General features: G+C 33.9%; 1 protein-coding gene across 1 annotated transcript in view; it reads left to right on the top strand.

Annotated features, from left to right (window-relative positions):
* The window catches only part of arhgap39 (Rho GTPase activating protein 39), a 68,675-nt gene extending 53,200 nt beyond the window's left edge, over nucleotides 1-15,475 (top strand). Inside the window, exons 7-9 of the mRNA XM_016242803.1 lie at nucleotides 3,218-3,417; nucleotides 9,523-9,614; nucleotides 15,300-15,475. Coding sequence (XP_016098289.1) covers nucleotides 3,218-3,417; nucleotides 9,523-9,614; nucleotides 15,300-15,475 — 468 coding nt within the window. The remainder of the gene's footprint in view (nucleotides 1-3,217; nucleotides 3,418-9,522; nucleotides 9,615-15,299) is intronic.
* The last annotated feature ends 9,855 nt before the right edge of the window (nucleotides 15,476-25,330 follow it).

Genomic DNA, 25,330 nt, shown 5'->3' with positions numbered 1-25,330 from the left:
ATTATATTAAATAATAATTTTAAAGTTTTAAAGGTTTTTAGTTTGATAAAGTTTCTATAAATTATATTAAATAATAATTTTAAAGTTTTAAAGGTTTTTAGTTTGATAAAGTTTCTATAAATTATATTAAATAATAATTTTAAAGGTTTTTAGTTTTATAAAGTTTCTATAAATTATATTAAATTATAATTTTAAAGTTTTAAAGGTTTTTAGTTTTATTTTTTAGGATTTAGTTAGTCATATTTAGTAAGTTAGTTTAGTAATATTTAATTTATAATATTTTATAATTTTAAAGTATTTAAAATATCAAAATTAATAAATTCTCACATTTTTTGAATTTTTTTCACTTTGAAAGAAGAGTAAACGTGTGAATGTTATTTTAGTATCACTGACATACTATTATAATTTCATATTAATTAATTAATTGATTAATGTTAATATTTAGAATTTGATTAGATTTTTATATTTCCTGTTTTCATATAAATTTGAGATACATTTACTCGAGAAGTAACAGTTAATATTAAGCTCTTAAGGTACTGAATATCTGAATCTGATTCATCCAGAGAGTGTGTTGTGCGTTATATCTGACATCTGCTTGTGTTTCTGTGTTGCAGGAGTAGCGATTAGCAGCTATGCAAAATACTGTTACCGTAAACTACAGAAAGCTGCGCTCACCGGAGCCAAGAAGGTGTGTGACTTTACTTTATCAGAGCATCAACTCAAACACCTTTCTTTACTCAGAAACTGCTGGTAAATTTCACAAATAATGACAAAGAAACTGCAAGTAACACAATCGGTTAAACATCACATTTTGACAATATTATTTTAAGACTTATAACATGAATTTAAAATATGCAATAATATATATATATAATATTTAATATATATATTATTTATATTTAATATATAATATTTATTTATTTTATTTATAAAATGAATTTAAAATACTTAAAATGTATGTAGTCAGTAAAAATGTGAATATAATCAGTATTATTTATTATTAGTATTATTTGGAAAGTATTATTTTAAAACTTATTATATGAATTTAATACAATTAAAATTAGAATATAAATTTTATATGAAAATTATACATTTAAATTAATTTTATAGAAAGATATGCTTAATGAATGTAATCAGTGACATTTATTATTTTAAACGTTATAATATGAATTTGAAATATTTGAAACATACGGTCAGTGCACATTTTTATGTAATCAGTATTATTTTACTATTACTGTATTTTGACAGTATTATTTCAAATCTTTTATGAATTTAAAGTATTTAAAATGTATGCAATTATGTGATTGTAATGTAATCAGTACTATTTTATTGTTTAAATATTATTTTAATGTATGCAGTCATTGAATGCAATCAGTATACTTTTATTATTATTTTGGCAATATTATTTAAAAAAAATATTATATGAATTTAAAATATTTTAAATATATGCAGACAGTGAAAACGTGAATGTAATCAGAATCATTTTATTATTATGTTGACAATATTATTTTAAAACTAATAATATGAATTTAAAATATTTAAAATGTATTCAGTGCGATGCATTGAATTAAACAAAATTTTTAAATGAAAGTTAATTGGTTTTAATTAACATTCAGTTTCCGGAATTCCGAAAGTCGCCCTGGAGACGTCACCATGACGACGACAGCCGCGTGGTGATTTACGCGCTGACAGCACTGATGCATGATGGGTGCAGTGTTGCCAATTTAGCTACTTTGTAGCTAGATTTAGCGAATTCCCCGCCACCTTTTGAGACTTTTTTCAAAAGTTTAGGGACAAATATAGCAACTTCTTGGACAAACCTTATCTAAGTTCTCATCTTGCCCACTGATCTACGTTCATCTTTATATAGATCCGTGCATTTGCCATTGTGATGGCATCTAGTGACATTTAGCTGCCAGTTTTAGCTACTTTCAATTGAAAACAGTTGGCAACACTGGATGGGTGTCATCGCACACCTGTTTGTATTCCCTGGCGTGAAAGACGCTCGTGTGTGCATGTGTGAAGCGTATACAGTACATATCTATGGTGTGACCTAAACGTTTGTGACGCCAGTCGCCTGTGGAGATTCCAGTCGCTGCAAACGGCCAGTAAGCGGAGTTTGTGTGTAAATGTGTGTTTGTGCCAGACGCTCAGCAGGCTAGCGCTTCACACCACGGCTCCGCTCCAAAACCTAGTGTGCTGCCTACATAGGGATCATTCAAGGCATCATATGCACATGCATTAAAGGTAAAAAGGCAGGGATCCTAGTGTGGGATTTCATTTTAGTCATTTCCAGATCTGGAAAAGTATGAAAACGCACAGTATGGATCAAATATAAAAAAATTGAGAGTTTGAGAGATTCCTTTAAAAAAAAAAAATTATTGTTTAACATGACTCTCTATGCAAATAAATAATAATAAATGATTTCATCTGTAAATTTATAGTAGAGCAAATATGTTATACTGGATAGCATATCCTATTATTTTGAAAATAATATTTTATAAATAAAATGTAATCAGTTATAATATTTTTGATACAGTATACCTTATAATATGAATTTAAAATAACATTTTCTAAATAAATGTAATCACTGACTATATTATTTTCAAACAAATAATATGATTTTTTAATATATATACACACACATACATATAAATCAGTATTTTATTATTATTTTAACAAGATTATTTTTAAACATGATTTTAAAATATAAAAATGTGAATGTAATTAGTATTATTTTATTATTTTGACAGTATTATTTTAAAACTTATAAATTAAAAATAATATTTTCTAAATAGATGTAATCAGTGACAATATTTTTTTAATATGTAGTATGGATGCAATCAGTGAAAATGTGAATGCAATATTTTATTATTTTGACAATTACTTTAAGACTTAGCATATGAATTTAAAATCTACGCAGTTAGTGAAAGTGTGAAAGCATCTTTTTTTATTTTAGCTCTGCAATTTTATTAAGATTGCCGCACACTGAAATTTGAGCTAAATATTTGGCAGCATAATAACATACATTTTCAGAATGTAACAGCTGGATTTTAAAACCGTTTATCAGATGTTAAACATAGAGAAGTCTCCATGTTGAAATGGATAATGTGTAGGAGCTCGTCTGCAGACTGCGCAATCCCAGCATGCACTGTGATGATTTCAGCACAGAGCCACACTCCTTTTCTCAGTTGTTTTCTGCTGTCTGTGTGCGCAGGGTTTGAACAAGCCCTCGATCGAGGAGATCGCTCACGCTTGTAATGCCATCTTTCGGCCCTCCATGTTCGGCTCGTCTCTGGAGGAAGTGATGGAGATCCAGAAGGACCGTTATCCCGACAGGCAGCTGCCGTGGGTCCAGACGCGTCTGTCCGAGGAAGTGCTGAGCCTGAACGGAGACCAGACTGAGGGCATCTTCAGGTCAGACATCAGCCTTTTAGGGGTGTGACTCTTCACTGCTTTCACGATCGGATTCCATTATGATTATCATGTCAACCATTCGATTCAGTTCGATATCACGATGCACTGCATATCAGAATCATTTTATTATTATGTTGACAATATTATTTTAAAACTAATAATATGAATTTAAAATATTTAAAATGTATTCAGTGCGATGCATTGAATTAAACAAAATTTTTAAATGAAAGTTAATTGGTTTTAATTAACATTCAGTTTCCGGAATTCCGAAAGTCGCCCTGGAGACGTCACCATGACGACGACAGCCGCGTGGTGATTTACGCGCTGACAGCACTGATGCATGATGGGTGCAGTGTTGCCAATTTAGCTACTTTGTAGCTAGATTTAGCGAATTCCCCGCCACCTTTTGAGACTTTTTTCAAAAGTTTAGGGACAAATATAGCAACTTCTTGGACAAACCTTATCTAAGTTCTCATCTTGCCCACTGATCTACGTTCATCTTTATATAGATCCGTGCATTTGCCATTGTGATGGCATCTAGTGACATTTAGCTGCCAGTTTTAGCTACTTTCAATTGAAAACAGTTGGCAACACTGGATGGGTGTCATCGCACACCTGTTTGTATTCCCTGGCGTGAAAGACGCTCGTGTGTGCATGTGTGAAGCGTATACAGTACATATCTATGGTGTGACCTAAACGTTTGTGACGCCAGTCGCCTGTGGAGATTCCAGTCGCTGCAAACGGCCAGTAAGCGGAGTTTGTGTGTAAATGTGTGTTTGTGCCAGACGCTCAGCAGGCTAGCGCTTCACACCACGGCTCCGCTCCAAAACCTAGTGTGCTGCCTACATAGGGATCATTCAAGGCATCATATGCACATGCATTAAAGGTAAAAAGGCAGGGATCCTAGTGTGGGATTTCATTTTAGTCATTTCCAGATCTGGAAAAGTATGAAAACGCACAGTATGGATCAAATATAAAAAAATTGAGAGTTTGAGAGATTCCTTTAAAAAAAAAAAATTATTGTTTAACATGACTCTCTATGCAAATAAATAATAATAAATGATTTCATCTGTAAATTTATAGTAGAGCAAATATGTTATACTGGATAGCATATCCTATTATTTTGAAAATAATATTTTATAAATAAAATGTAATCAGTTATAATATTTTTGATACAGTATACCTTATAATATGAATTTAAAATAACATTTTCTAAATAAATGTAATCACTGACTATATTATTTTCAAACAAATAATATGATTTTTTAATATATATACACACACATACATATAAATCAGTATTTTATTATTATTTTAACAAGATTATTTTTAAACATGATTTTAAAATATAAAAATGTGAATGTAATTAGTATTATTTTATTATTTTGACAGTATTATTTTAAAACTTATAAATTAAAAATAATATTTTCTAAATAGATGTAATCAGTGACAATATTTTTTTAATATGTAGTATGGATGCAATCAGTGAAAATGTGAATGCAATATTTTATTATTTTGACAATTACTTTAAGACTTAGCATATGAATTTAAAATCTACGCAGTTAGTGAAAGTGTGAAAGCATCTTTTTTTATTTTAGCTCTGCAATTTTATTAAGATTGCCGCACACTGAAATTTGAGCTAAATATTTGGCAGCATAATAACATACATTTTCAGAATGTAACAGCTGGATTTTAAAACCGTTTATCAGATGTTAAACATAGAGAAGTCTCCATGTTGAAATGGATAATGTGTAGGAGCTCGTCTGCAGACTGCGCAATCCCAGCATGCACTGTGATGATTTCAGCACAGAGCCACACTCCTTTTCTCAGTTGTTTTCTGCTGTCTGTGTGCGCAGGGTTTGAACAAGCCCTCGATCGAGGAGATCGCTCACGCTTGTAACGCCATCTTTCGGCCCTCCATGTTCGGCTCGTCTCTGGAGGAAGTGATGGAGATCCAGAAGGACCGTTATCCCGACAGGCAGCTGCCGTGGGTCCAGACGCGTCTGTCCGAGGAAGTGCTGAGCCTGAACGGAGACCAGACTGAGGGCATCTTCAGGTCAGACATCAGCCTTTTAGGGGTGTGACTCTTCACTGCTTTCACGATCGGATTCCATTATGATTATCATGTCAACCATTCGATTCAGTTCGATATCACGATGCACTGCATCCTCAATATATGTGTCCCTGGAGCACAAAAGCAGTGTTAAGTCGCTGGGGGATATTTGTAGCAATAGCCAAAAATACATAATATGGGTCAAAATTATCAATTTTTTTTTTTTATGCCAAAAATCATTAGGATATTAAGTAAAAGATCATGTTCCATGAAGATATTGTGTAAATGTCCTACCGTAAATATATCAAAACTTCACTTTATTAGTAATATGCATTGCTAAAAACTTCATTTGGACAACTTTAAAGATGATTTTCTCAATATTATATATATATTTTTTGCACCCTCAGATTCCAGATTTTCAAATAGTTGTATCTCAGCCAAATATTGTCCTATCCTAACAAACCATACATCAATGGAAAGATTTATTCAACTTTTCAAATGTACCCTTATGACTGGTTTTGTAGTCCAGGGTCACACATACATACATATATATATATATATTAGTGCTGTCAAACGATTAATCGCATACAAAATAAAAGTTTTTGTTTGCATAATATATGTGTGTATACTTATTATGTATATATAAATACTGTCACGGTCACTCGGGAACAAAGAGACGCAGGAGAATATTTCAACATGGAATCCAGAAGACATTTAACAGCAGACGGGAAACACTGGGAAACACAGGGTTTAAATGAACAGACAGCAATGGGACACACCTGGGAGCAAATGAACTAATTAATCAAACACAGCTGGACACAAATTAAAGCAATGAGGACAGGACACTGGAAGAACCAAATAAGGGCAAACAGGAACATACACGTAACAAATACACACTCATACAGTATATATTTTGAAAATATTTACATGCATTTACATCTATATATTTATATTTATATAATAGATATTATATATAAATACATTTAATATACCTTGCATGGCACTGGCGCTCGATGCTGAAAAGGCTTTTGACCGAGTGTCATGGCCTTTTCTGCTCAAAGTGTTAAAAAAAATACGGATTTGGTCCTAACTTTTTTCATTGGATAAGGCTGCCGTACACTGCTCCCCAAGCTATTGTTTGGGTTAATGGTTGTTTGCCTCAACCCTTTACACTTGAACGGGGAACGAGACAGGGATACCCACTGTCTCCTCTTCTTTTTGCCCTTTGTATAGAGCCATTAGCTGAGATAGTTAGGAGCAACCCGGACATTCAGGGAAAAAGAGTAGGAAGTACATAAAGTGTCATTATACGCAGATGACGTAATTGTATATATTTCCGATCCATTACACTCGGTCCCCACACTAATGGAATGTATTAACCAATTTGGTAAACATTCAGGTTATAAAATCAATGTTGGGAAAACTGAAGCTCTAGTTATGAATACTCTTATTACAACTCAGATAAAGTCCTCCTTTTCTCTCAGATGGCCTAAAGAGGGGATTAAGTATCTAGGTGTGGTTATATTATAAGTATAATTAGTATAAGTTATATAAGTATGTATAATAAGTTATATAAGTATAATAATTATAAGTATCTCCAGATTCGAAGTTTCCTTTTTAAACATCCAAATTGGAAAATGTTCAAAACTACCCCATCAGCAATTGAGACTTTGTTGATTAATGTGCAGAATGGAAACAAGATCCTTAGACCAGTTAGCTGTATATACAGGGCTCTGGAAGACATGAAGAAGATTATATAAAGTTAAAATGGGAGCTCAAGGTAGTGATATCTGACGAGAATTGGGCTGAAATGCATGTAGAAACACACAGAATAACCTGTAGTAGAATCTGGAGGGAATACTATTGGAAGGTGACTAATCGTTATTTTCGAACACCCCAAATCATAGCCAGCATCAATCCAGTGCCTGCTGGAGGGAGTGTGGAGAACAAGTAGAAACGCATACACACATCCTTTGGGAATGCCCTATTCTAGTTCCTTACTGGACTGAGAATTGGGCTGAAATGCATGTAGAAACACACAGAATAACCTGTAGTAGAATCTGGAGGGAATACTATTGGAAGGTGACTAATCGTTATTTTCGAACACCCCAAATCATAGCCAAATTTAATTCAAATCAATCCAGTGCCTGCTGGAGGGAGTGTGGAGAACAAGTAGAAACGCATACACACATCCTTTGGGAATGCCCTATTCTAGTTCCTTACTGGACAAATGCATTTGGTTTCATTAATAAAAATGTTCGAGTTAATTTACCCAGAGACCCTTTAATAGCTATCTTGGGAGTTAAGACAGATTTAATAAAAAGTGAGAAGAAGAGAAGGTACCTCCTACGAATACTCCTAGTTTCAGCAAAGAAGAATATTACAATTAAAGAAGGCCACCTATACTCTTGATGAATGCTTACGGACAGTGAGAGAAATCTGAGATGGAAAAAATAACGTACAGTTTATGACTCTGTTGAACAATGGAAACCCTTAATGAAAGAGCTGGGTGAGATATGGGGTGGAAGCTTTTAAACACCTTTTTTTGTTTTTTCCTTTTGAATGGATTGGCTGGTTAACTCTTTGTCGTTATTGAACATTTTCATCCTATCCAAGGCTGTTGTTATGTGTTTATTGGTTTTGATGGTTTCGTTATAGTGGTGTATTGTTATTCTATCTATTTATTTATTTTTCTTGTCTTTGCTCTGTGCTCTTCTTGTCATTCTGTAAAATGTAGTTATGATGTTGGTTAATAAAAAATAAGTAAAAAAACCCCAAAACATTTAATATACAAATATAATATATTTTTCTTAAATATATACGTGCTTTCGAGTGTATTTATATATACATAATAAATATACACAGTACACGCACATATATTATGTAAACAAAAACTTTATTTTGGATGCGATTAATCGTGATTAATCATTTGACAGCACTAATGTATATATATATGGGTCAAAGACGTTAAGATGTCCGCATCAAAAGAAATTTACAAAAGTGATTTTATGTCCATAGAAAGCACATTAAATGCAAGTAAAGTGTCTACATTTACTTTTACTTTTACTTTACTTTTAGTCATTTAGCAGACGCCTTTATCCAAAGTGACTTACAAATCAGAAAAAGTCATTAAAACTAAAAGCTAAAACTCTATAAATACTATATATACAGACACACACATTTAAGAAAATAAAAGAAATTAAATAAAAATGACAAATGCATACAACAGCATTTCAAAACTAAAACATTTAAATGAAAACAAAAAAATAAAGCTAAAAACAATTCAAAAATATTAAAAGAACAAAAGGTATGAGTTTAATAATGATTCTAACATAACACCAAAAAACAGCTGCATATGTGAATGTACAGCCACACACATATACATATATATAAATACATTAAATATATATATATATATTATTTCAATTCCATTTTGTATGTTGAAGTACTGAAATAACTCAAAATAAATCAAAGTAAAACTTAATAAAAAGCCTATATAGACATAATAAAAAACTAATAAAATGACAACATGACTACAACTGTAACTAAAACTAAAATAGAGAACTAATACAAATCAAACTACATAAGTTCATCAGTAATCCTAAAAAAATAAGACTGAGGCAAACACACATGCTGAAATAACAACAACTTACTGACACATAGTAAGAAATAGATTATTAAAAAAAAGTAAGGTTTCAAATAAGTTTTTGAAGAATAAAATGTCAAAATTTGGTTAAAATATAGAAAAGAATAAGTGAGCATATAACATTTTATTGTGTTTTAAATGAGTAAGAAATTCTTACTGACAAATGTGCAAAACCTAGGATAGTGGCACATTTTAAAAATGTAAAATTACAGCTAATTAGTATTTGGGGTGAAAGTAATTAGGAAACCTGAGCGCTATTCAGATGAAAACTGAATAAATAGTTTTTAGATAAAATGGTATATTAAACAATGTACATTTAGATAACTCTGTCTAACTTACAGAAAGCTGTGTTTATTCAGTGTTCATTGTCTTATGCTGAAGTGGATCTTGTGTTTGCGTGTCTCAGGGTGCCTGGAGACATTGATGAAGTAAATGCTCTGAAACTACATGTGGACAACTGGAAGGTGCCAACCGGCCTGGAGGACCCACATATTCCAGGTATCCCACAATCCTTCAGTCTGATGTATGTTTAAACATGTGCCCAAATAGTTAACATGGTTACATGGTTTCAAAAATCCATTAAAAATAGTATACCATCCGAGCACCTTTGACATACTGTAAGCACATACATATAATGCTATAATTTATGATGCACTAAATCTATTCTGGCTTATTAGAACAAAAAAGGGCAAGTAACACATTGAATAAGAAAGAATGAAATAGTATTTTCTTGTAAAACGCACTCCGATAATCTATATAGTGAAGAAGATGGCAGTCATATTTCTAATCTGACGGCTGAGAAATGAACGTTCTCTGAATGGATTGGCAGATTATTTTTGCTGGTTGTTTTGAGCGGTTGTTCATGATGCATTATTGATAAAGTTTATACTTGTAGCTGTATTTGCAGTCAGACGGTGGTGGAAAAAAATGTGTTTGTTGAACATGCATGAGCAAAATGTTTCAAAACATTTCACTAAATTATTTGGTTACATCAGTGAAACATTTAAAAGTGTTCTTTAAATCATGGCTAAAATAAAAATGAATGCATATTTTAATAAAAAAAATCACGTCATGTCAAGCATGTAGAATTTGAGACGTAGCATTTTTATGACTTAGAGTAGCAATTTTGTAGCTGTCATTAGTCCAGCTAATATATATGTATATATAAGATGAAAAACTTAAACTTATTTCACTTAGTTGCCAAAGGTTCAATGAATAAAATTCATTTATTCACCTTTTTCATTTAGTTTCCAAGGCAACATTTCTAAAATAGGTCCTAAAATAGGTTTTCTTTTTGCAAAATATTATTACTTATTTCTAGCTTCTGATTTTTGGTGAAATATGACCAAACGTATTTATTATGTAAAAAAAGCATGTATAATAAAACTTTACAATAATATTTTGACTGTAGTTATTGTTGCTTGGATTAGTCCAGCTCCAGGATTATTATTGTTAAATAAAACTAAAATTATTAAACATTTTTGCTAATTGAAATGAAGTTATAAAAATATTAGATGGCACGCTTAAACTTATTTCAGCAACTTTTCTAAAAAATAGGTTTTCTTTATGCAAAATATTATTTCTTATTTCTAGCTTTTAATTTTGTGGTGAAATAGGACCAAACATATTTATTATGTTAAAAGGCACATGTCGTGTCAAGCACGTAGAGTAAAAGTGTTTTCACAGTATTTCATGACTTAATAACTTTTCGACTGTAGTTATAGTAGCTGGGATTAGTCCAGCTCTAGGGTTATTATCGTTATAATAAAACTAAAATGATTAAACATTTGAAATTAAGTTGAAATACATTTTTAAAAAATAGATGAAAAACTTATTTCAGTTAGTTGCCAAGGCAGCATAGTATCTAAAATTCTAAAATAAATTTCTAAAGTGTTAAAAAAAGTCTAAATTGAATCGAAAACTAAAACTGAAATAAAAATAAACCCTAACAGTAGTATTTAGAAAAACTAATTTCAAATGAACAAAATACCTCATAATTTAACTACAATTAAAATTAAAACAAAGTATAATTCAAAATATGAATGAAACTATAATAGTGCATAAATAATACTAAAACGAGAGTGTACAGCAGTGTAATGCTGTCACACACACACACACCTGTAGCCCTGGGCGTTCTGCAATGCTCCATTTCTCTCTGAATATAAATAGCTCAAACTTCCCACACCCAGCGGGAGGATCACCAGATCTTACGAGCCTTTTCCTCAACAAAATCTCTCTTCCGTGCTTTCTTCAGTACAGCAGTACAGCAGGATCTAAACGTACGAGACCACAGACATAATGCGTTTGAAGACTCTCTTAAATCTCCGATGAATAAGAAATCATTCAGATGTGCACTGTTTGTATGTGTAATAAATAAATTGCATGTTCTCTGGTGTCTCAGACGTTCGGACTCGTCTGTGTGTCTCCGGCCGATCCTCATTAGATTTGTGATTTGCCAGGTTGTTGCAGTTCCCAGAAACGGGCGCCTATCTTTTACAAAACTGCTTTTATTCATTGACCCAAGTGTCTCCCCTCGGACCCGTTTCTGGAATTCTAGTAGCATGAGAAATAATGAAGCCATTAGCCGCTGACACACTGCGGTTAAACTGGTTTAAGAAGACCAGGATTACTGGTTACATACTGACCTACTGAACTGCAGCACTGCAAGTTCACAGAACCATTATTTCACAGACGCAATCAGCAGACTATGAAAATGAAGTTGCAGTTTATTCTGGCTAAGAACTGACCATCTGAAACACCAAACTAGACTCTGGTTTCATTACTTGACATTTGTGGGCATGTAAATCTGAAATTTGCCTTAACAACAGCAAGCCTATTTTAGGACCATTAAGGTGTTTGAATTGAATTCAAATAAGCACATTCAATCCCACAATTCTCATTGCTGTAATGCATTTAGACAAGTTCCCACAATTCTCATTGCTGTAATGCATTTAGACCTAATTTTTTTCTAATTAGACCTAATCTAATTTTTTGGGGGGATGAAATGTGCTTAAATTGCCATGAAAATATTTGAAAATATATGTATAAAGCTCAGTACACTGAAGAAATGAATACTTTTATTCATCGAGGACGCATTAAATTGATTAAAAGTGACAGTAAAGACATTTATAATGTTACTAAACATTTCTATTTCAAATAAACGCTGTTCTTTTGAACTCTGTTCATTTGTGAATCCTGAAAAATAAAATGCATCACGGTTTCCACACAAATATTGGGCAGCACGACTGTTTTCAACATTGATAATAATCAGAAATGTTTCTTGAGCAGAATATTATACTGATTTCTGAAGATCATGTGACACTGAAGACTGGAGTAATGCTGCTGGAAATACAGCTGCACATCACAGAAATACATTACAGTTTAATATGCACTACCAGTCAAAAGTTTTTGAACAGTACGATTTTTGAGAAGTCTCTTCTGCTCAGCAAGCATGCATTTATTTGATCAGAAATACAGCAAAAGCAGTAATATTGTGAAATATTTTTGCTATTTAAAATAACTGCTTTCTATGTGAATATCTGTTAAACTGTAATTTATTTCTGTGATGCGCAGCTGTATTTTCAGCATCATTCCTCCAGTCTTCAGAGTCACATGATCTTCAGAAATCAGTATAATATGCTGATCTGCTGCTCGAGAAACATTTATTATTATGATGAAAACAGCCGAGTAGAATTTTTTCAGGATTCTTTAATGAATAGAAAGTTCAGAAGAACAGCGTTTATCTGAAATAGAAATCTTTTGTAACATTATAAATGTCTTTATCATCACTTTTGATCAATTTAAAGCATCCTTGCTAAATAAAAGAATTTCTATAATCCCCCCCCCCCCCCCCCAAAAAAAAATGTATACTGTCTCCAAGCTTTTGAATGCTAGAGTGTATAATGTTACAAAAGCTTTTAATTTCAGATAAATGCTGATCTTTCTATTCATCAAAGAATCCTGAAAAAATTTACTAAATTGTTTTAAATATTAATAATAATAATAACAACAACAAATGTTTCTTGAGCAGCAAATCAGCATATTAGAATAATTTCTGAAGATCATGTGACATGTGCTTTTGCTGTACTTTGGATCAAATAAATGCAGGCTTGGTGAGCAGAAGATAATTCTTTAAAGAACATAAAAAATCTTTTGACTGGTAGTGTATATTCACATGGAAAACAGTTATTTTAAATTCTAATTATATTTGACAATTTTTACTGTATTTTTTCATCAAATAAATGCAGCCTTGGTGAGCAGTAGAGACTTCTTTCAAAAACATTAGAAATCTTACCAACAAAATCTTGCGAATGACTAAGCTTACTTATAGCGCTGCATGCGTATTTAAATCAATCCATTGTCATTCTTTTCTAGGCAAATGCGCTTCCTTTTGTACAAATGAGGCTCATTATAGAATGTGCTGGATTCACAGATCCATTTACGCTTGTATTACTGTAGTTGCAGTGATTTGCGTTATTGCTGCTCAGGGAAAGCTGGTGTTAAACACGATTCAGATGCACAATGCAGTCGAGTGTATTTGCTGAAAAATTGAACGATAACCTGATATGTGTAATTGTTGAATGAATTGGGTGCTAAAACTACAGCAACAGCACGTCAAATAAACAGTCAAGTCTTTCCTAATGAAAACAGCCTGTATGTCTCTGAGTGGTTTGATTGAGCATCTAGTTGATTAGTGAACAGCAGCCAATCAGAGCTTGTGATTTTCTTGTCATTGTGTGAGCAGACGGCATCATGCGGACAGTGGTTGAAGTTGAGGTCCTGTCAAGGGTGTAGGTTTGATTGTGGCATGGACTGAACGGCAGACAACACATTTAATTGTTTGATTGCAATTATTTAGCAGTGGCTGATATAGGTAGGAACATGTCATAGCGTCTCTACTAAACTCTACACCCTTGAAAGGCATAACAAGCAATGTCAGACTTTGGAAACTATAGTTCTCGTCTTAAATATGAAGAGGTCAAGCAACAGATTAATGAGTTCATCCAAATTTCAGCAAAAGCTTATGGATGTGATTGTAATATAAGTCAGACACTGAAGTGAGCTGCTGTTTTTGTCTCTTCTGAGGAAGATTCATTCACTTGTTTTGTACACACAGACATTCTGGTCAAGATTTTTAATGTTCATCTAACATTAATATCATTTTTTAAGTTACTTTTCTTTCTGTTTTAAACATGTTCTCTGTGGATTGTTTGACTACTCGAAAGAGAATATAGGAAAATATAACTTAACTCATTTGTGTTTCCTGCTAGCTAAATTTCACATAAATAAACAAAAATCTAGCTCTAAACGTCTCTTTTCTTTATTCAGAGTTGATCTAGACGAGTACATGGAAACTATCTGAAGTTCTGTAAATCCTAAAGTAATCTAAAGCATCTCTGTATTCATCCTATGTGTCCTCTTAAAGTGAAAAAAACTGAAATAAGCGAAAAAAGTAGGATGTTTACAAATAAAATATCCATATTTCCATTCGAAAGATTACTACATTCAACACAATTCTATGAACATATTCCGGTGAAGTAACTGGTTTACTGCTAACTAGTGAATCACTCCATTAATATGACGAGCTGCAGCTCAAAATACATGTTAGATGGAAACATTGTGCTTTATGATGGAGTTTGTAGCTTATTTGACTATATTTGAAATAGTTTGAGCTGCAGTTCAGTTGCTGACAGTTCAACAGGAAATCAGCTGAAAGCATCCAGTTTCTCAGACCATTGAAGTGAATGTTGAATTTATCAGTATATATTGTAATAAATATTTGAGAAATGATTGTTGTATCTGATTGTATGAGTCTATATAGAGTGATAGTCCATGTAAAAAGAGCAAATGGGAGAAGCAGATGAACACAAATGGTAAAGATGGTAAACTTTATCATTCAGCTGAACTGTGTTCGAATGTTTGAAACACTTCTGCTCCCTATGTTCTTACTCTGCACATCTATTGTGCATTGACGCATTTCAGATCCTGCCAAAATTACAACAAAAGTGGTTACATACACGTATATTTAATTGTTTGATCAAAATTATTGCCAGGGACAATTTAGTAGTCTCTGGATTTTAGTAGGGACATGTCATAGCGTCCCTACTAAATTATACGCCCCTTGTGTCCTCTGACCTCTGACCTCAGGCATCTCTGTTTCTCTCTCTCTCTGTGTCTGTCTAGCGTCGCTGCTGAAGCTCTGGTACAGAGAGCTGGAGGAGCCGGTGATTCCTCATGAGTTTTATGAGCAGTGTATCTTGAACTATGACAGTCCTGCGGCTGCTGTCAGCGTCGTCCTCAACCTCCCTCACATCAACAAACTGGTGCTCTGCTACCTCATCCGCTTCCTACAGGTCTGACTGTCTATCTATCCATCTATCTATTAGTGCTGGGTGGTATACCGGTTCATACCGAATACCGGTGTTTATTTTTGTTATGATATGAATTTTTAAAATACCGGTCATACCGCCCAGCACTACTATCTATTAGGGATGTAACGCTACACAAAAGTCACGGTTCGGTACGTAACCCGGTTTTGGGGTCATGGTTCGATATGAGTTTGGTACAACAGGAAATTTATTTTTTCATTTATTTTGAACAGACAGTAGTGCTACATACATGTAGCATGAGCAGTTGTTTTTGAATAAGATTGTATAATTTCAAGATTTAATGCAAAAACTATACCGCAGTCACGGTTCGAAAGGGGCGAAGACTCAAGTGCAGGCAGATGGGGTGTCTTTATTTACAACTCACAAAAATAAACAATAAACATAACTGAAACCACCCCGAAGGGGAAAAAGCCAGAGTAACATAAAAGCTCACCACAAGACATAAACTGAGCACAGGGCAGCCACAAATCAAAGGCATGATCCAACACCTACGTGAGACAAACGAGCCCAGAATAGAAAACACAGGGAGCTTATAAGGGAGAGGCAATCGGGTAAACAGATGGGACAAGTTAATCAATGAATAAGGTAATGAGAGAACAGGTGAGTGGAGTGAAGGTAAAGGAGTCCGGGAGGATGGGAAATGGCGACCTCTGGTGGTGAGAGGGAGAAACACCAGACGCCAGACCCTGACAAAAACAGAATGGCCTGACTTTATATTTGTGAAACTATGCTACATAAGACACCTGCGCAAAACAAAAACAGCAGACGGACTGAATGAAAATGCATATTTATTCTCTGACAGCAGGTGGCGCTTATGGAACAGCAGTGATACAGTGTTTCCTTGGTTACCGCTGTAAACAAAGCAGCTGCGCTTATAAACACTACTTTAATATGCATTATATAGAGGTAAGAATTGAAACATTTCTGGAGACGGTCAGCTCCTCTCAGAGATGCATTCATATAAACCCCCACATATTTGTCTTCCTATATTTCGAGCATCGCGAACAGTGAGCTTGATCTGCCTGATACAGTGTTTTCTCCTCTTTACAGACTTCATAAAAATTCCACACAAATTACATTTTGGGAAATGATTGCAATGCAATTTGTGTGCAATTCTGGAATAGAGATCGGCCAAAATAAAACAAAAAAAATAAATGTTTCTGATTTGTAGCCGGTCGACCGGTGCATCTCTAGAACCCGAAACTTTCCCACACTGCTGATTTAAAACAAGCAGGCGGTTCTTCGAGTCCTTGTGTGCTATCTGAACTCGCCGTTCTTGTTTTGAGTTGGTGCGTCGATCATCTCTTCTGCTCTTTCCTGTTGTGACGGTTAGTGTTGCATTACCGCATGCGCCCCCTTTTGGATTGATCGCCTGTGACTGACTGTTTTCGCCATGTGACTGCATGAACCGAACCGTGACGTCTGTACCGTGACAGTTCAGGACGAATATTTCATTTATCACTATTGTTTTATACACTATTATGTATGTCTCACTGAAATGGTACAACACAAGTGCCCCTCATAGTGAACTACCTGCGGTAAAGGTGAAGTGTGTAAATTATGTGTAAAAATGCACTTTCTGAACTCGCACACACTGAACTTTAATACCTAATTGTTGAGTCAGAAAGTGTTTAACACTTATTACCAATATTACGTGCTTCGCTTTTAAATTCTCACATATACTCACACGAGCATCCAAACAGCCTCATTTACACACACACACACACACACACACACACACACACTGATATCTCTGCACGCTTGTAATGATATATATCACACTGCCAAACACACAATATTGATACTCAGTGCCCATTCCTGCCTCCAGGAGGCGTATCGGTGAGAAACAAGTGCGACAGAAGAGAGACAGACAATAATGGAGGGAGAGATAAACAGAGGAGAGAATCTCACCAAGAAATGGCCAGGTCATATTTCACCACAAAATCCCAAAAATATTTAATTTCAAAGTTTGAGAACTTGTGAGAAATTGAGGGTTGAACATAATGTCATGATATAAAAAATGTATTACAAATTATCTTAAATATACAGTATGTTGTGTAAAGAGAATAAAGGGCCAAATGTATAAATAAATAAAATGGCTCTAAAATGATTATAAATAGCCCAAATATTATTTTGAATGTTTTTAATTGGATTTAGAGGGTTGAACATAATTTTATATTAAATTATATGTAATGGCCCTTCATATTCTAAATATTATTTCAAATATTATTAATTTGATTTTGAGGTGAAATATGAGCTGAACGTGCTCTTGACAGACAAGACGTTTGTATGTTTGGCTTCTCATCTCTGCACACACTGATCTGTCATGGCCACACGTTCACGTCCTCATCTGTACAGAACAATGTGTAAAAAAATACAAATTAAAAGCTAAAACAGAAGAAAAGAAGATAACAAAATAGCTACTACAGTATTTGACAGCAGGAGCGTTTAGGTTTGGATCTCAAAACTCATCCATTAGCAAAAACTTAGATTTAAAAAATAACAATAAAAAAGCAGATATGATATGAAATATGATTCTATGCCTGATGAAAAGGGAAGAAAATCCATGAGCAGAGCACTGTGACCTGCGTCCTGAGACCAGCACACACACGCACACACACACACACACACGACAGGGAGGATTCTGGGAGATTGTGCTGTATGCAGAGATGTTTCTCGTCACAGGTTTAGGCTCATGGTTTTATTACTGTATTTATGGAGTCATGTTAATAAACCCCCTCTCCCTCCTTTTGTTCTGAGGTCAAAGGTTACTCTGGACGTTACGGTCGAGCTGAACGTTGTTTATTAAAGAGTTCAAAGGATTCAATGTCTGCTGTGATCTTTTTACAAACACACACACAATCGTGTGCAACCAGACACAATGGCTAATATTACTTTACAGTTTTAGCAGATTATAATCTAGTAGCAGATTGCTTATATTTTACATTTTTGATATATTTTGAACGAAGATGCTTGAAGCTTTATTTTTCACATTTCAAAAATAATATAAGTAATAAATAATAAAAAAAATACATGGCTAAAGTATGGTGAAATGGAAATATAATATTATATATAACAACATTATATTATATATTATAATAACAATTATAAATGTGCCTCAGCAGCCTATAAATACAGCTGACTCAAAACCATTGAGTCTAAAGAAATTATGTTTTAAATTTCAGAATAACAAAATAACAAAAAATGAGGCTCCTACATTAACTTTTACATCTACCACATAAACTAAACAATTATTTAAAAAATACTTAAGTACAAACAATTTCATAGTGATAAAAGTTAACTTTAAAAACAGTGTTTGCTGGGCATTTTAAATCTGTATTTTTAGATACATTTATTTTATTAAGTACTATTTCTGCTACTTAGCGAATCAGAATCGCAATGTACAAAAGTATAAAAATTACTATTTTAAAAATAGAGTATCAAAGCATACTTTTAATGTTATCAGTAGCGCTAATACGTGCAACTGTCACAGACTTTGTTATTTTGTTCTCCGTTTATATTTATGGACTTTGTTTGTATTCATTACTTCCTGTCTTCCGTAGTTTAGTTTCCCGCCACTTCTTAGATTTCATGGGGATTCATTTGATCAGCACAAGTGTTTGTCATTTATTTCCCTTGTTCGCCTTGTATTTAAGTTGCTCTGTCTTTTCGTTTCAGTTGTCCAGTGTTGTTTGTACATCACTCTCACACAGAAACTCATTGTCGGTGCTGCCCCGTGACTTTTATTAATAAAATAGCATAGACATTAGATCGCTACATTATCTTCCTCAGCAACGAGGTAAAATCGAAGTAACTAAGCAGCTTCATTGTTTGCCGAGAGACGCACAGACATGGGTAACTCACACGCACAACTGTCATCTCTCTTTCTCTCTCGATAGATTGATCCATCGATAATTAAAATAAATGCTATTCATAAATTCATTAAATATATGTGGTTTAGTGCACTATTTCATCTCTGTGTCTGATTTGAAGTGGGCAGAATGCTAAAGCTAAGGAGCCGTAACTGACAAAAATAACCGTCATTTTTACCCTTTCGGTTAAATATTGCACAGCAAACATCATAAACAGCTTTAAGTTGTCATTGTTGGCAAATGACCTTGGAATAAGCGGGATAATCAACTTGCCGTGAATGCATGGCAAACCAGTGATTATCCCTTACTTAAGCCGAGCATAGGCCTACACTCTGATTTTCATCTGATTTCGAGCCGAATTCTGACTCGTGCGAGCCGAATTTCAGCTTTGTTGTTTGTCGTGCAGTGTTCATGCAGTGTACAGGGGGAAACGAGAAGCGATAAGTCTCTCCCGACAGGCAATCGGCCGGTCGGATGAATTTCTGACATGACAGAAATTTTGCTCGCCCCTTGTGAGGGTATCACACAGTTGAAGTAGAGCTATGAAGTTCGAACCGACTGCCCTAAACTCAGGGCTTTTCCCTCACTGCGCCTGCGCAAAAATAGAACTTTAACTAGGCCTATTTAATCTTTAATGCAGCAAGAAAGAAAACGAAAAGAGGGAGATCTATTTTGATAAAATAAAGTTATCACAGGAAATATGAATCATTGTCCATCATTTTGCAATTAGTAATAAAGACAAACACGTCGCAAAATTATAAATATTTCAGTTTTAAACTGGCGAGCCAGTGCATGCCGCACAAACAATTTGCAAACTGCATGAGCGTTATGCCCGTAAAGAAGTTTTAAACTCCAGTCAATTCATTAAGCTACAGAAAGTGAAAGTAAAAAAATTATTTACATTTAAATACATTTCCTATCATTTCATTGTTACTCTTTTTGTCCCCCAATGTACACTTCGCCAATCAATCAAACACACACATTTGACTATGTTAGTGTATTTTGTGTTAATTGTTTTAGTGCAAGAGAGATGGCTCTACAAACAGTATTATATTCTCTAAAGGAACAGTTTATCACAAATTTCTCAATTAATGCATTATACTGAATTAACTGACCATCTTCATCTCTCAAATCGACAACATAAAGAACTTTTTTCTCAAACCATTCTGGTTTAAATAGCATCTTCCTATTTATTGTAATAATTCTATTATTCCACAACGTGTAAAGTTGTGGGTAAATATCATTTTCCAGTTATGCAATATCTGTTTGAGTTTAACGGGCAATTTAGAAATCTCAATCTCATTTCAACAAAAGTATATGAACCCAAATTGAATTACGCTGCGTTAAATAAGATTTAATCCAGTTCAGTTTAAGTACTCCAATCATTGATTCAAATTCAGTGGCTCTCAGACCTCCATTTATAATCTTTTATCATCTGAGATTTTTTAATATAATGAATTTTGTTTTTCCATAAAATTAAACATTATAGAGTTAACCTTTGTAATCAGTTGAGGAGAAACATAAAGAGAATAGCATTGATAAATTAGTTTAGAAATGCATTCTGCTTTGGTCAAGAGAATTCTGACCATAATAGACAGATCTCTCATAAGCCAATGATTAAGAGATTGCTTTCTATTCTCTCTTCTAGTTCTCTAGTACTCTAATCTTTACAAATTGTTAAACCTAGAACATCCTCCTAAAGTCATATCTGGAAATTTATAATAATATGACTAAAAGAGGACCATGTGAGAACGTTATGTTAATGTCCCAAATGTTCCCTCCTGAGTTCCTTTGGTTGTCAGTTGTTAATGTTGTTTAAAGGTGGGGTAAGCGATTTTTCAAAACAATAGCAAAACAAACTTGTAGCCAATCAGCAGTAAGGGGCGTGTCTACTCAGGATGTGGAGGAGAGAGCTTTCAGTGCACAGGATGGACATTAGCCGAGCCCAGCGACAGAAAGATAGAGACAGCGGATAAAAAACAAAAGAGGAAAACGTCTGCGGAACAATCGAAGGCTTAAGGCAATAAGGCAAGAAGTAGGACCCGTGTAAATATCGAATCAGCTTTCCAGCGCTGGAGAGAACCCAAGGAGCGGAAGGCCTGCGATCGGACGCCGAGGTTGCTTTGTTTCTTCTCGATAGCTGAGTAACACCGTGTCTGCGCCGCAACAGCTAAAGTCTGTCTAGTACACTGGACGCGACAAAGCGACTGTTGAAAATCATTTGAAATTTGTGACAATGTGTCATAAATAGAACGCAGCAGCAGTTTTCTGTCGGGGATTTGTCGTGTCGTGCCGCGCCGCATCCAGTGTAGACCATAAATATGTATACATTAAATGGATTATTATTGAATCTCTGTCTTCGTCTTCATGATCTTCTTAGCAGCAGCGTGACAGTAACAACATAGCAGCCGTTAAAAAGTTATTTTTTTCCAAATTCGAGAGAGTTACAAACATGCTTGCTGCTTCCATGGGTCCTCGGCAAATTGGTATATTGTTCCGAATTCTCCATGTTTAGCGTAATGACGAAGATGACGCATTATAAGGACATTGTATGAGTAACGGACAAGTCCAGTGTTATTTGAATAATGTTATATTGCAAGTATATTTGTTGCAGATACTGTTTCTAAGTTTATTTATTTATATTAATGTGACCTATTGACCCCACGTGAATTACACGCTGTATTATGCCGTCAATCCTTTGAAGTTAAATATAGCGATCGATCACTGACTTGTATAAGTAGAAGATACTTGATGTTGTTTATTCATTATATCTATTATGTAACACTTAAGTGATTCATCTGCTAATTATTATTTTTATTTTATTGTTCTAGAAAACCTTGCACATGCCCATCTATGTTGACGCCAGAGCAATCATTAAAGGCTACCATTGAGACAAGAGTTCTCTGCCAAGAATACTGTAGCGGTTAGTGCACATCGATCTAGCTATAAATCCTAAATCAGAACATGATGCAACGTCCTGTCTTTGAATGGATTTCAACATAAAAGTCCCAAAGTGGTAGTTTCTTGATGGCCGTACCACATGATATTTCATAAAATGGACATCATCGGACAAACGTTTGTTTGTATATTATGATGGAAATATAAATACAAATGCTTTGCAGTTTTGTACAGGATTACAAAACACTTTGGAAATAATGCCAAATAGTGAAGAAAATTAATTTGAATAAATTTAGAGTAATTTCAAAGATGTTTCCAAAAAGGCAGTTATGGCCAGATGGTAGCGCCACATGATATTTTGGAACTTTAAATAACAGAAAAATTACAAATAACTAATGTTTTTTGAAAAGTTAAAGTGAGTACATGGGATAGGTAGGCTACTTCATATACAGTATATGCTATTGTTTTATGCATTTAAACCCATTTTTAAGTGAAAAAATGCAATCGGACAGAAAATTTAGGCCCATTGACCCATTTAAAAGCACAGCAGTGCTTTGATTACAGCAGTAACAATGTATCTCACGGTATCTGCAAGATTCATAAGATCAGGGGGGTTGCATAAAAGGTTTAGACTAGTCTTACCTTATTATCCAATTTTTTTCTTTAAGACTAGTCGTAATTTTTTTTATTTGGTTATGGAGTCAGATTGGCCTCAAAAATAATACATTTATAAAACAAAATTCATAAATGCACAGCACAATTTACATTTACAAAATCCGATTCGTAAATTCAAAACACAATTCATAAATACAGAAGTAAAAGCATAAATATTTCCCCAAATGCTCACACAAAAGCATCTTACCTAAATAAATTTTAAATGTTTACACATATGTATATATCAAGTTCTTGAATTAATTTCCATCACACATTTATGAAATATGTATACATTAAATGGATTATTATTGAATCTCTGTCTTCGTCTTCATGATCTTCTTAGCAGCAGCGTGACAGTAACAAACAATGTGTCATAAATAGAACGCAGCAGCAGTTTTCTGTCGGGGATTTGTCATGTCGTGCCGCGCTGCATCCAGTGTAGACCATAAATATGTATACATTAAATGGATTATTATTGAATCTCTGTCTTCGTCTTCATGATCTTCTTAGCAGCAGCGTGACAGTAACAACATAGCAGCCGTTAAAAAGTTATTTTTTTCCAAATTCGAGAGAGTTACAAACATGCTTGCTGCTTCCATGGGTCCTCGGCAAATTGGTATATTGTTCCGAATTCTCCATGTTTAGCGTAATGACGAAGATGACGCATTATAAGGACATTGTATGAGTAACGGACAAGTCCAGTGTTATTTGAATAATGTTATATTGCAAGTATATTTGTTGCAGATACTGTTTCTAAGTTTATTTATTTATATTAATGTGACCTATTGACCCCACGTGAATTACACGCTGTATTATGCCGTCAATCCTTTGAAGTTAAATATAGCGATCGATCACTGACTTGTATAAGTAGAAGATACTTGATGTTGTTTATTAATTATATCTATTATGTAACACTTAAGTGATTCATCTGCTAATTATTATTTTTATTTTATTGTTCTAGAAAACCTTGCACATGCCCATCTATGTTGACGCCAGAGCAATCATTAAAGGCTACCATTGAGACAAGAGTTCTCTGACAAGAATACTGTAGCGGTTAGTGCACATCGATCCAGCTATAAATCCTAAATCAGAACATGATGCAACGTCCTGTCTTTGAATGGATTTCAACATAAAAGTCCCAAAGTGGTAGTTTCTTGATGGTCGTACCACATGATATTTCATAAAATGGACATCATCGGACAAACGTTTGTTTGTATATTATGATGGAAATATAAATACAAATGCTTTGCAGTTTTGTACAGGATTACAAAACACTTTGGAAATAATGCCAAATAGTGAAGAAAATTAATTTGAATAAATTTAGAGTAATTTCAAAGATGTTTCCAAAAAGGCAGTTATGGCCAGATGGTAGCGCCACATGATATTTTGGAACTTTAAATAACAGAAAAATTACAAATAACTAATGTTTTTTGAAAAGTTAAAGTGAGTACATGGGATAGGTAGGCTACTTCATATACAGTATATGCTATTGTTTTATGCATTTAAACCCATTTTTAAGTGAAAAAATGCAATCGGACAGAAAATTTAGGCCCATTGACCCATTTAAAAGCACAGCAGTGCTTTGATTACAGCAGTAACAATGTATCTCACGGTATCTGCAAGATTCATAAGATCAGGGGGGTTGCATAAAAGGTTTAGACTAGTCTTACCTTATTATCCAATTTTTTTCTTTAAGACTAGTCGTAATTTTTTTTATTTGGTTATGGAGTCAGATTGGCCTCAAAAATAATACATTTATAAAACAAAATTCATAAATGCACAGCACAATTTACATTTACAAAATCCGATTCGTAAATTCAAAACACAATTCATAAATACAGAAGTAAAAGCATAAATATTTCCCCAAATGCTCACACAAAAGCATCTTACCTAAATAAATTTTAAATGTTTACACATATGTATATATCAAGTTCTTGAATTAATTTCCATCACACATTTATGAATGATGTTACATGTATTTATGTAATGTACAAACCATCACACATGCGTGGACTGCTTTGAATTTGTGTGTGGTATTTTTGAGACCTTCCTGGCAGGTTAAGATTCATAAACTATTACCGTGAGATTTTACAGTGTTTTTATTAGCACGCACATTTTATATAACGTTAGGACACAACAGAGTAACCTTCAGCTGTTGTCTACAACTATTTCAGTTCATTGCGCTCTTCCTTTTGTATGTAACAGCTGAAATAAATCTGTATAAATGTGTCTGTAGACATAATACAATATTTGTATCAGTGTGTTAGCTTACCTGTTCAGACTATTCAACATTCTCCAGTTTTCCGGTTGGTGTACTGTCTAAAGCCTAGCTACCAGTTGAAGTGCAGTGACTGTTGGTCGGCCCAACAAAGGCATGAACAACCCACCCACAACGTAAATG

The sequence above is a fragment of the Sinocyclocheilus grahami genome, unplaced genomic scaffold (genome assembly GCF_001515645.1).
Source record: "Sinocyclocheilus grahami isolate Dianchi unplaced genomic scaffold, SAMN03320097.WGS_v1.1 scaffold674.1, whole genome shotgun sequence".
Classification (NCBI taxonomy): Eukaryota; Metazoa; Chordata; class Actinopteri; order Cypriniformes; family Cyprinidae; genus Sinocyclocheilus; species Sinocyclocheilus grahami.
This window is presented reverse-complemented; position numbering and strand designations above follow the sequence as displayed.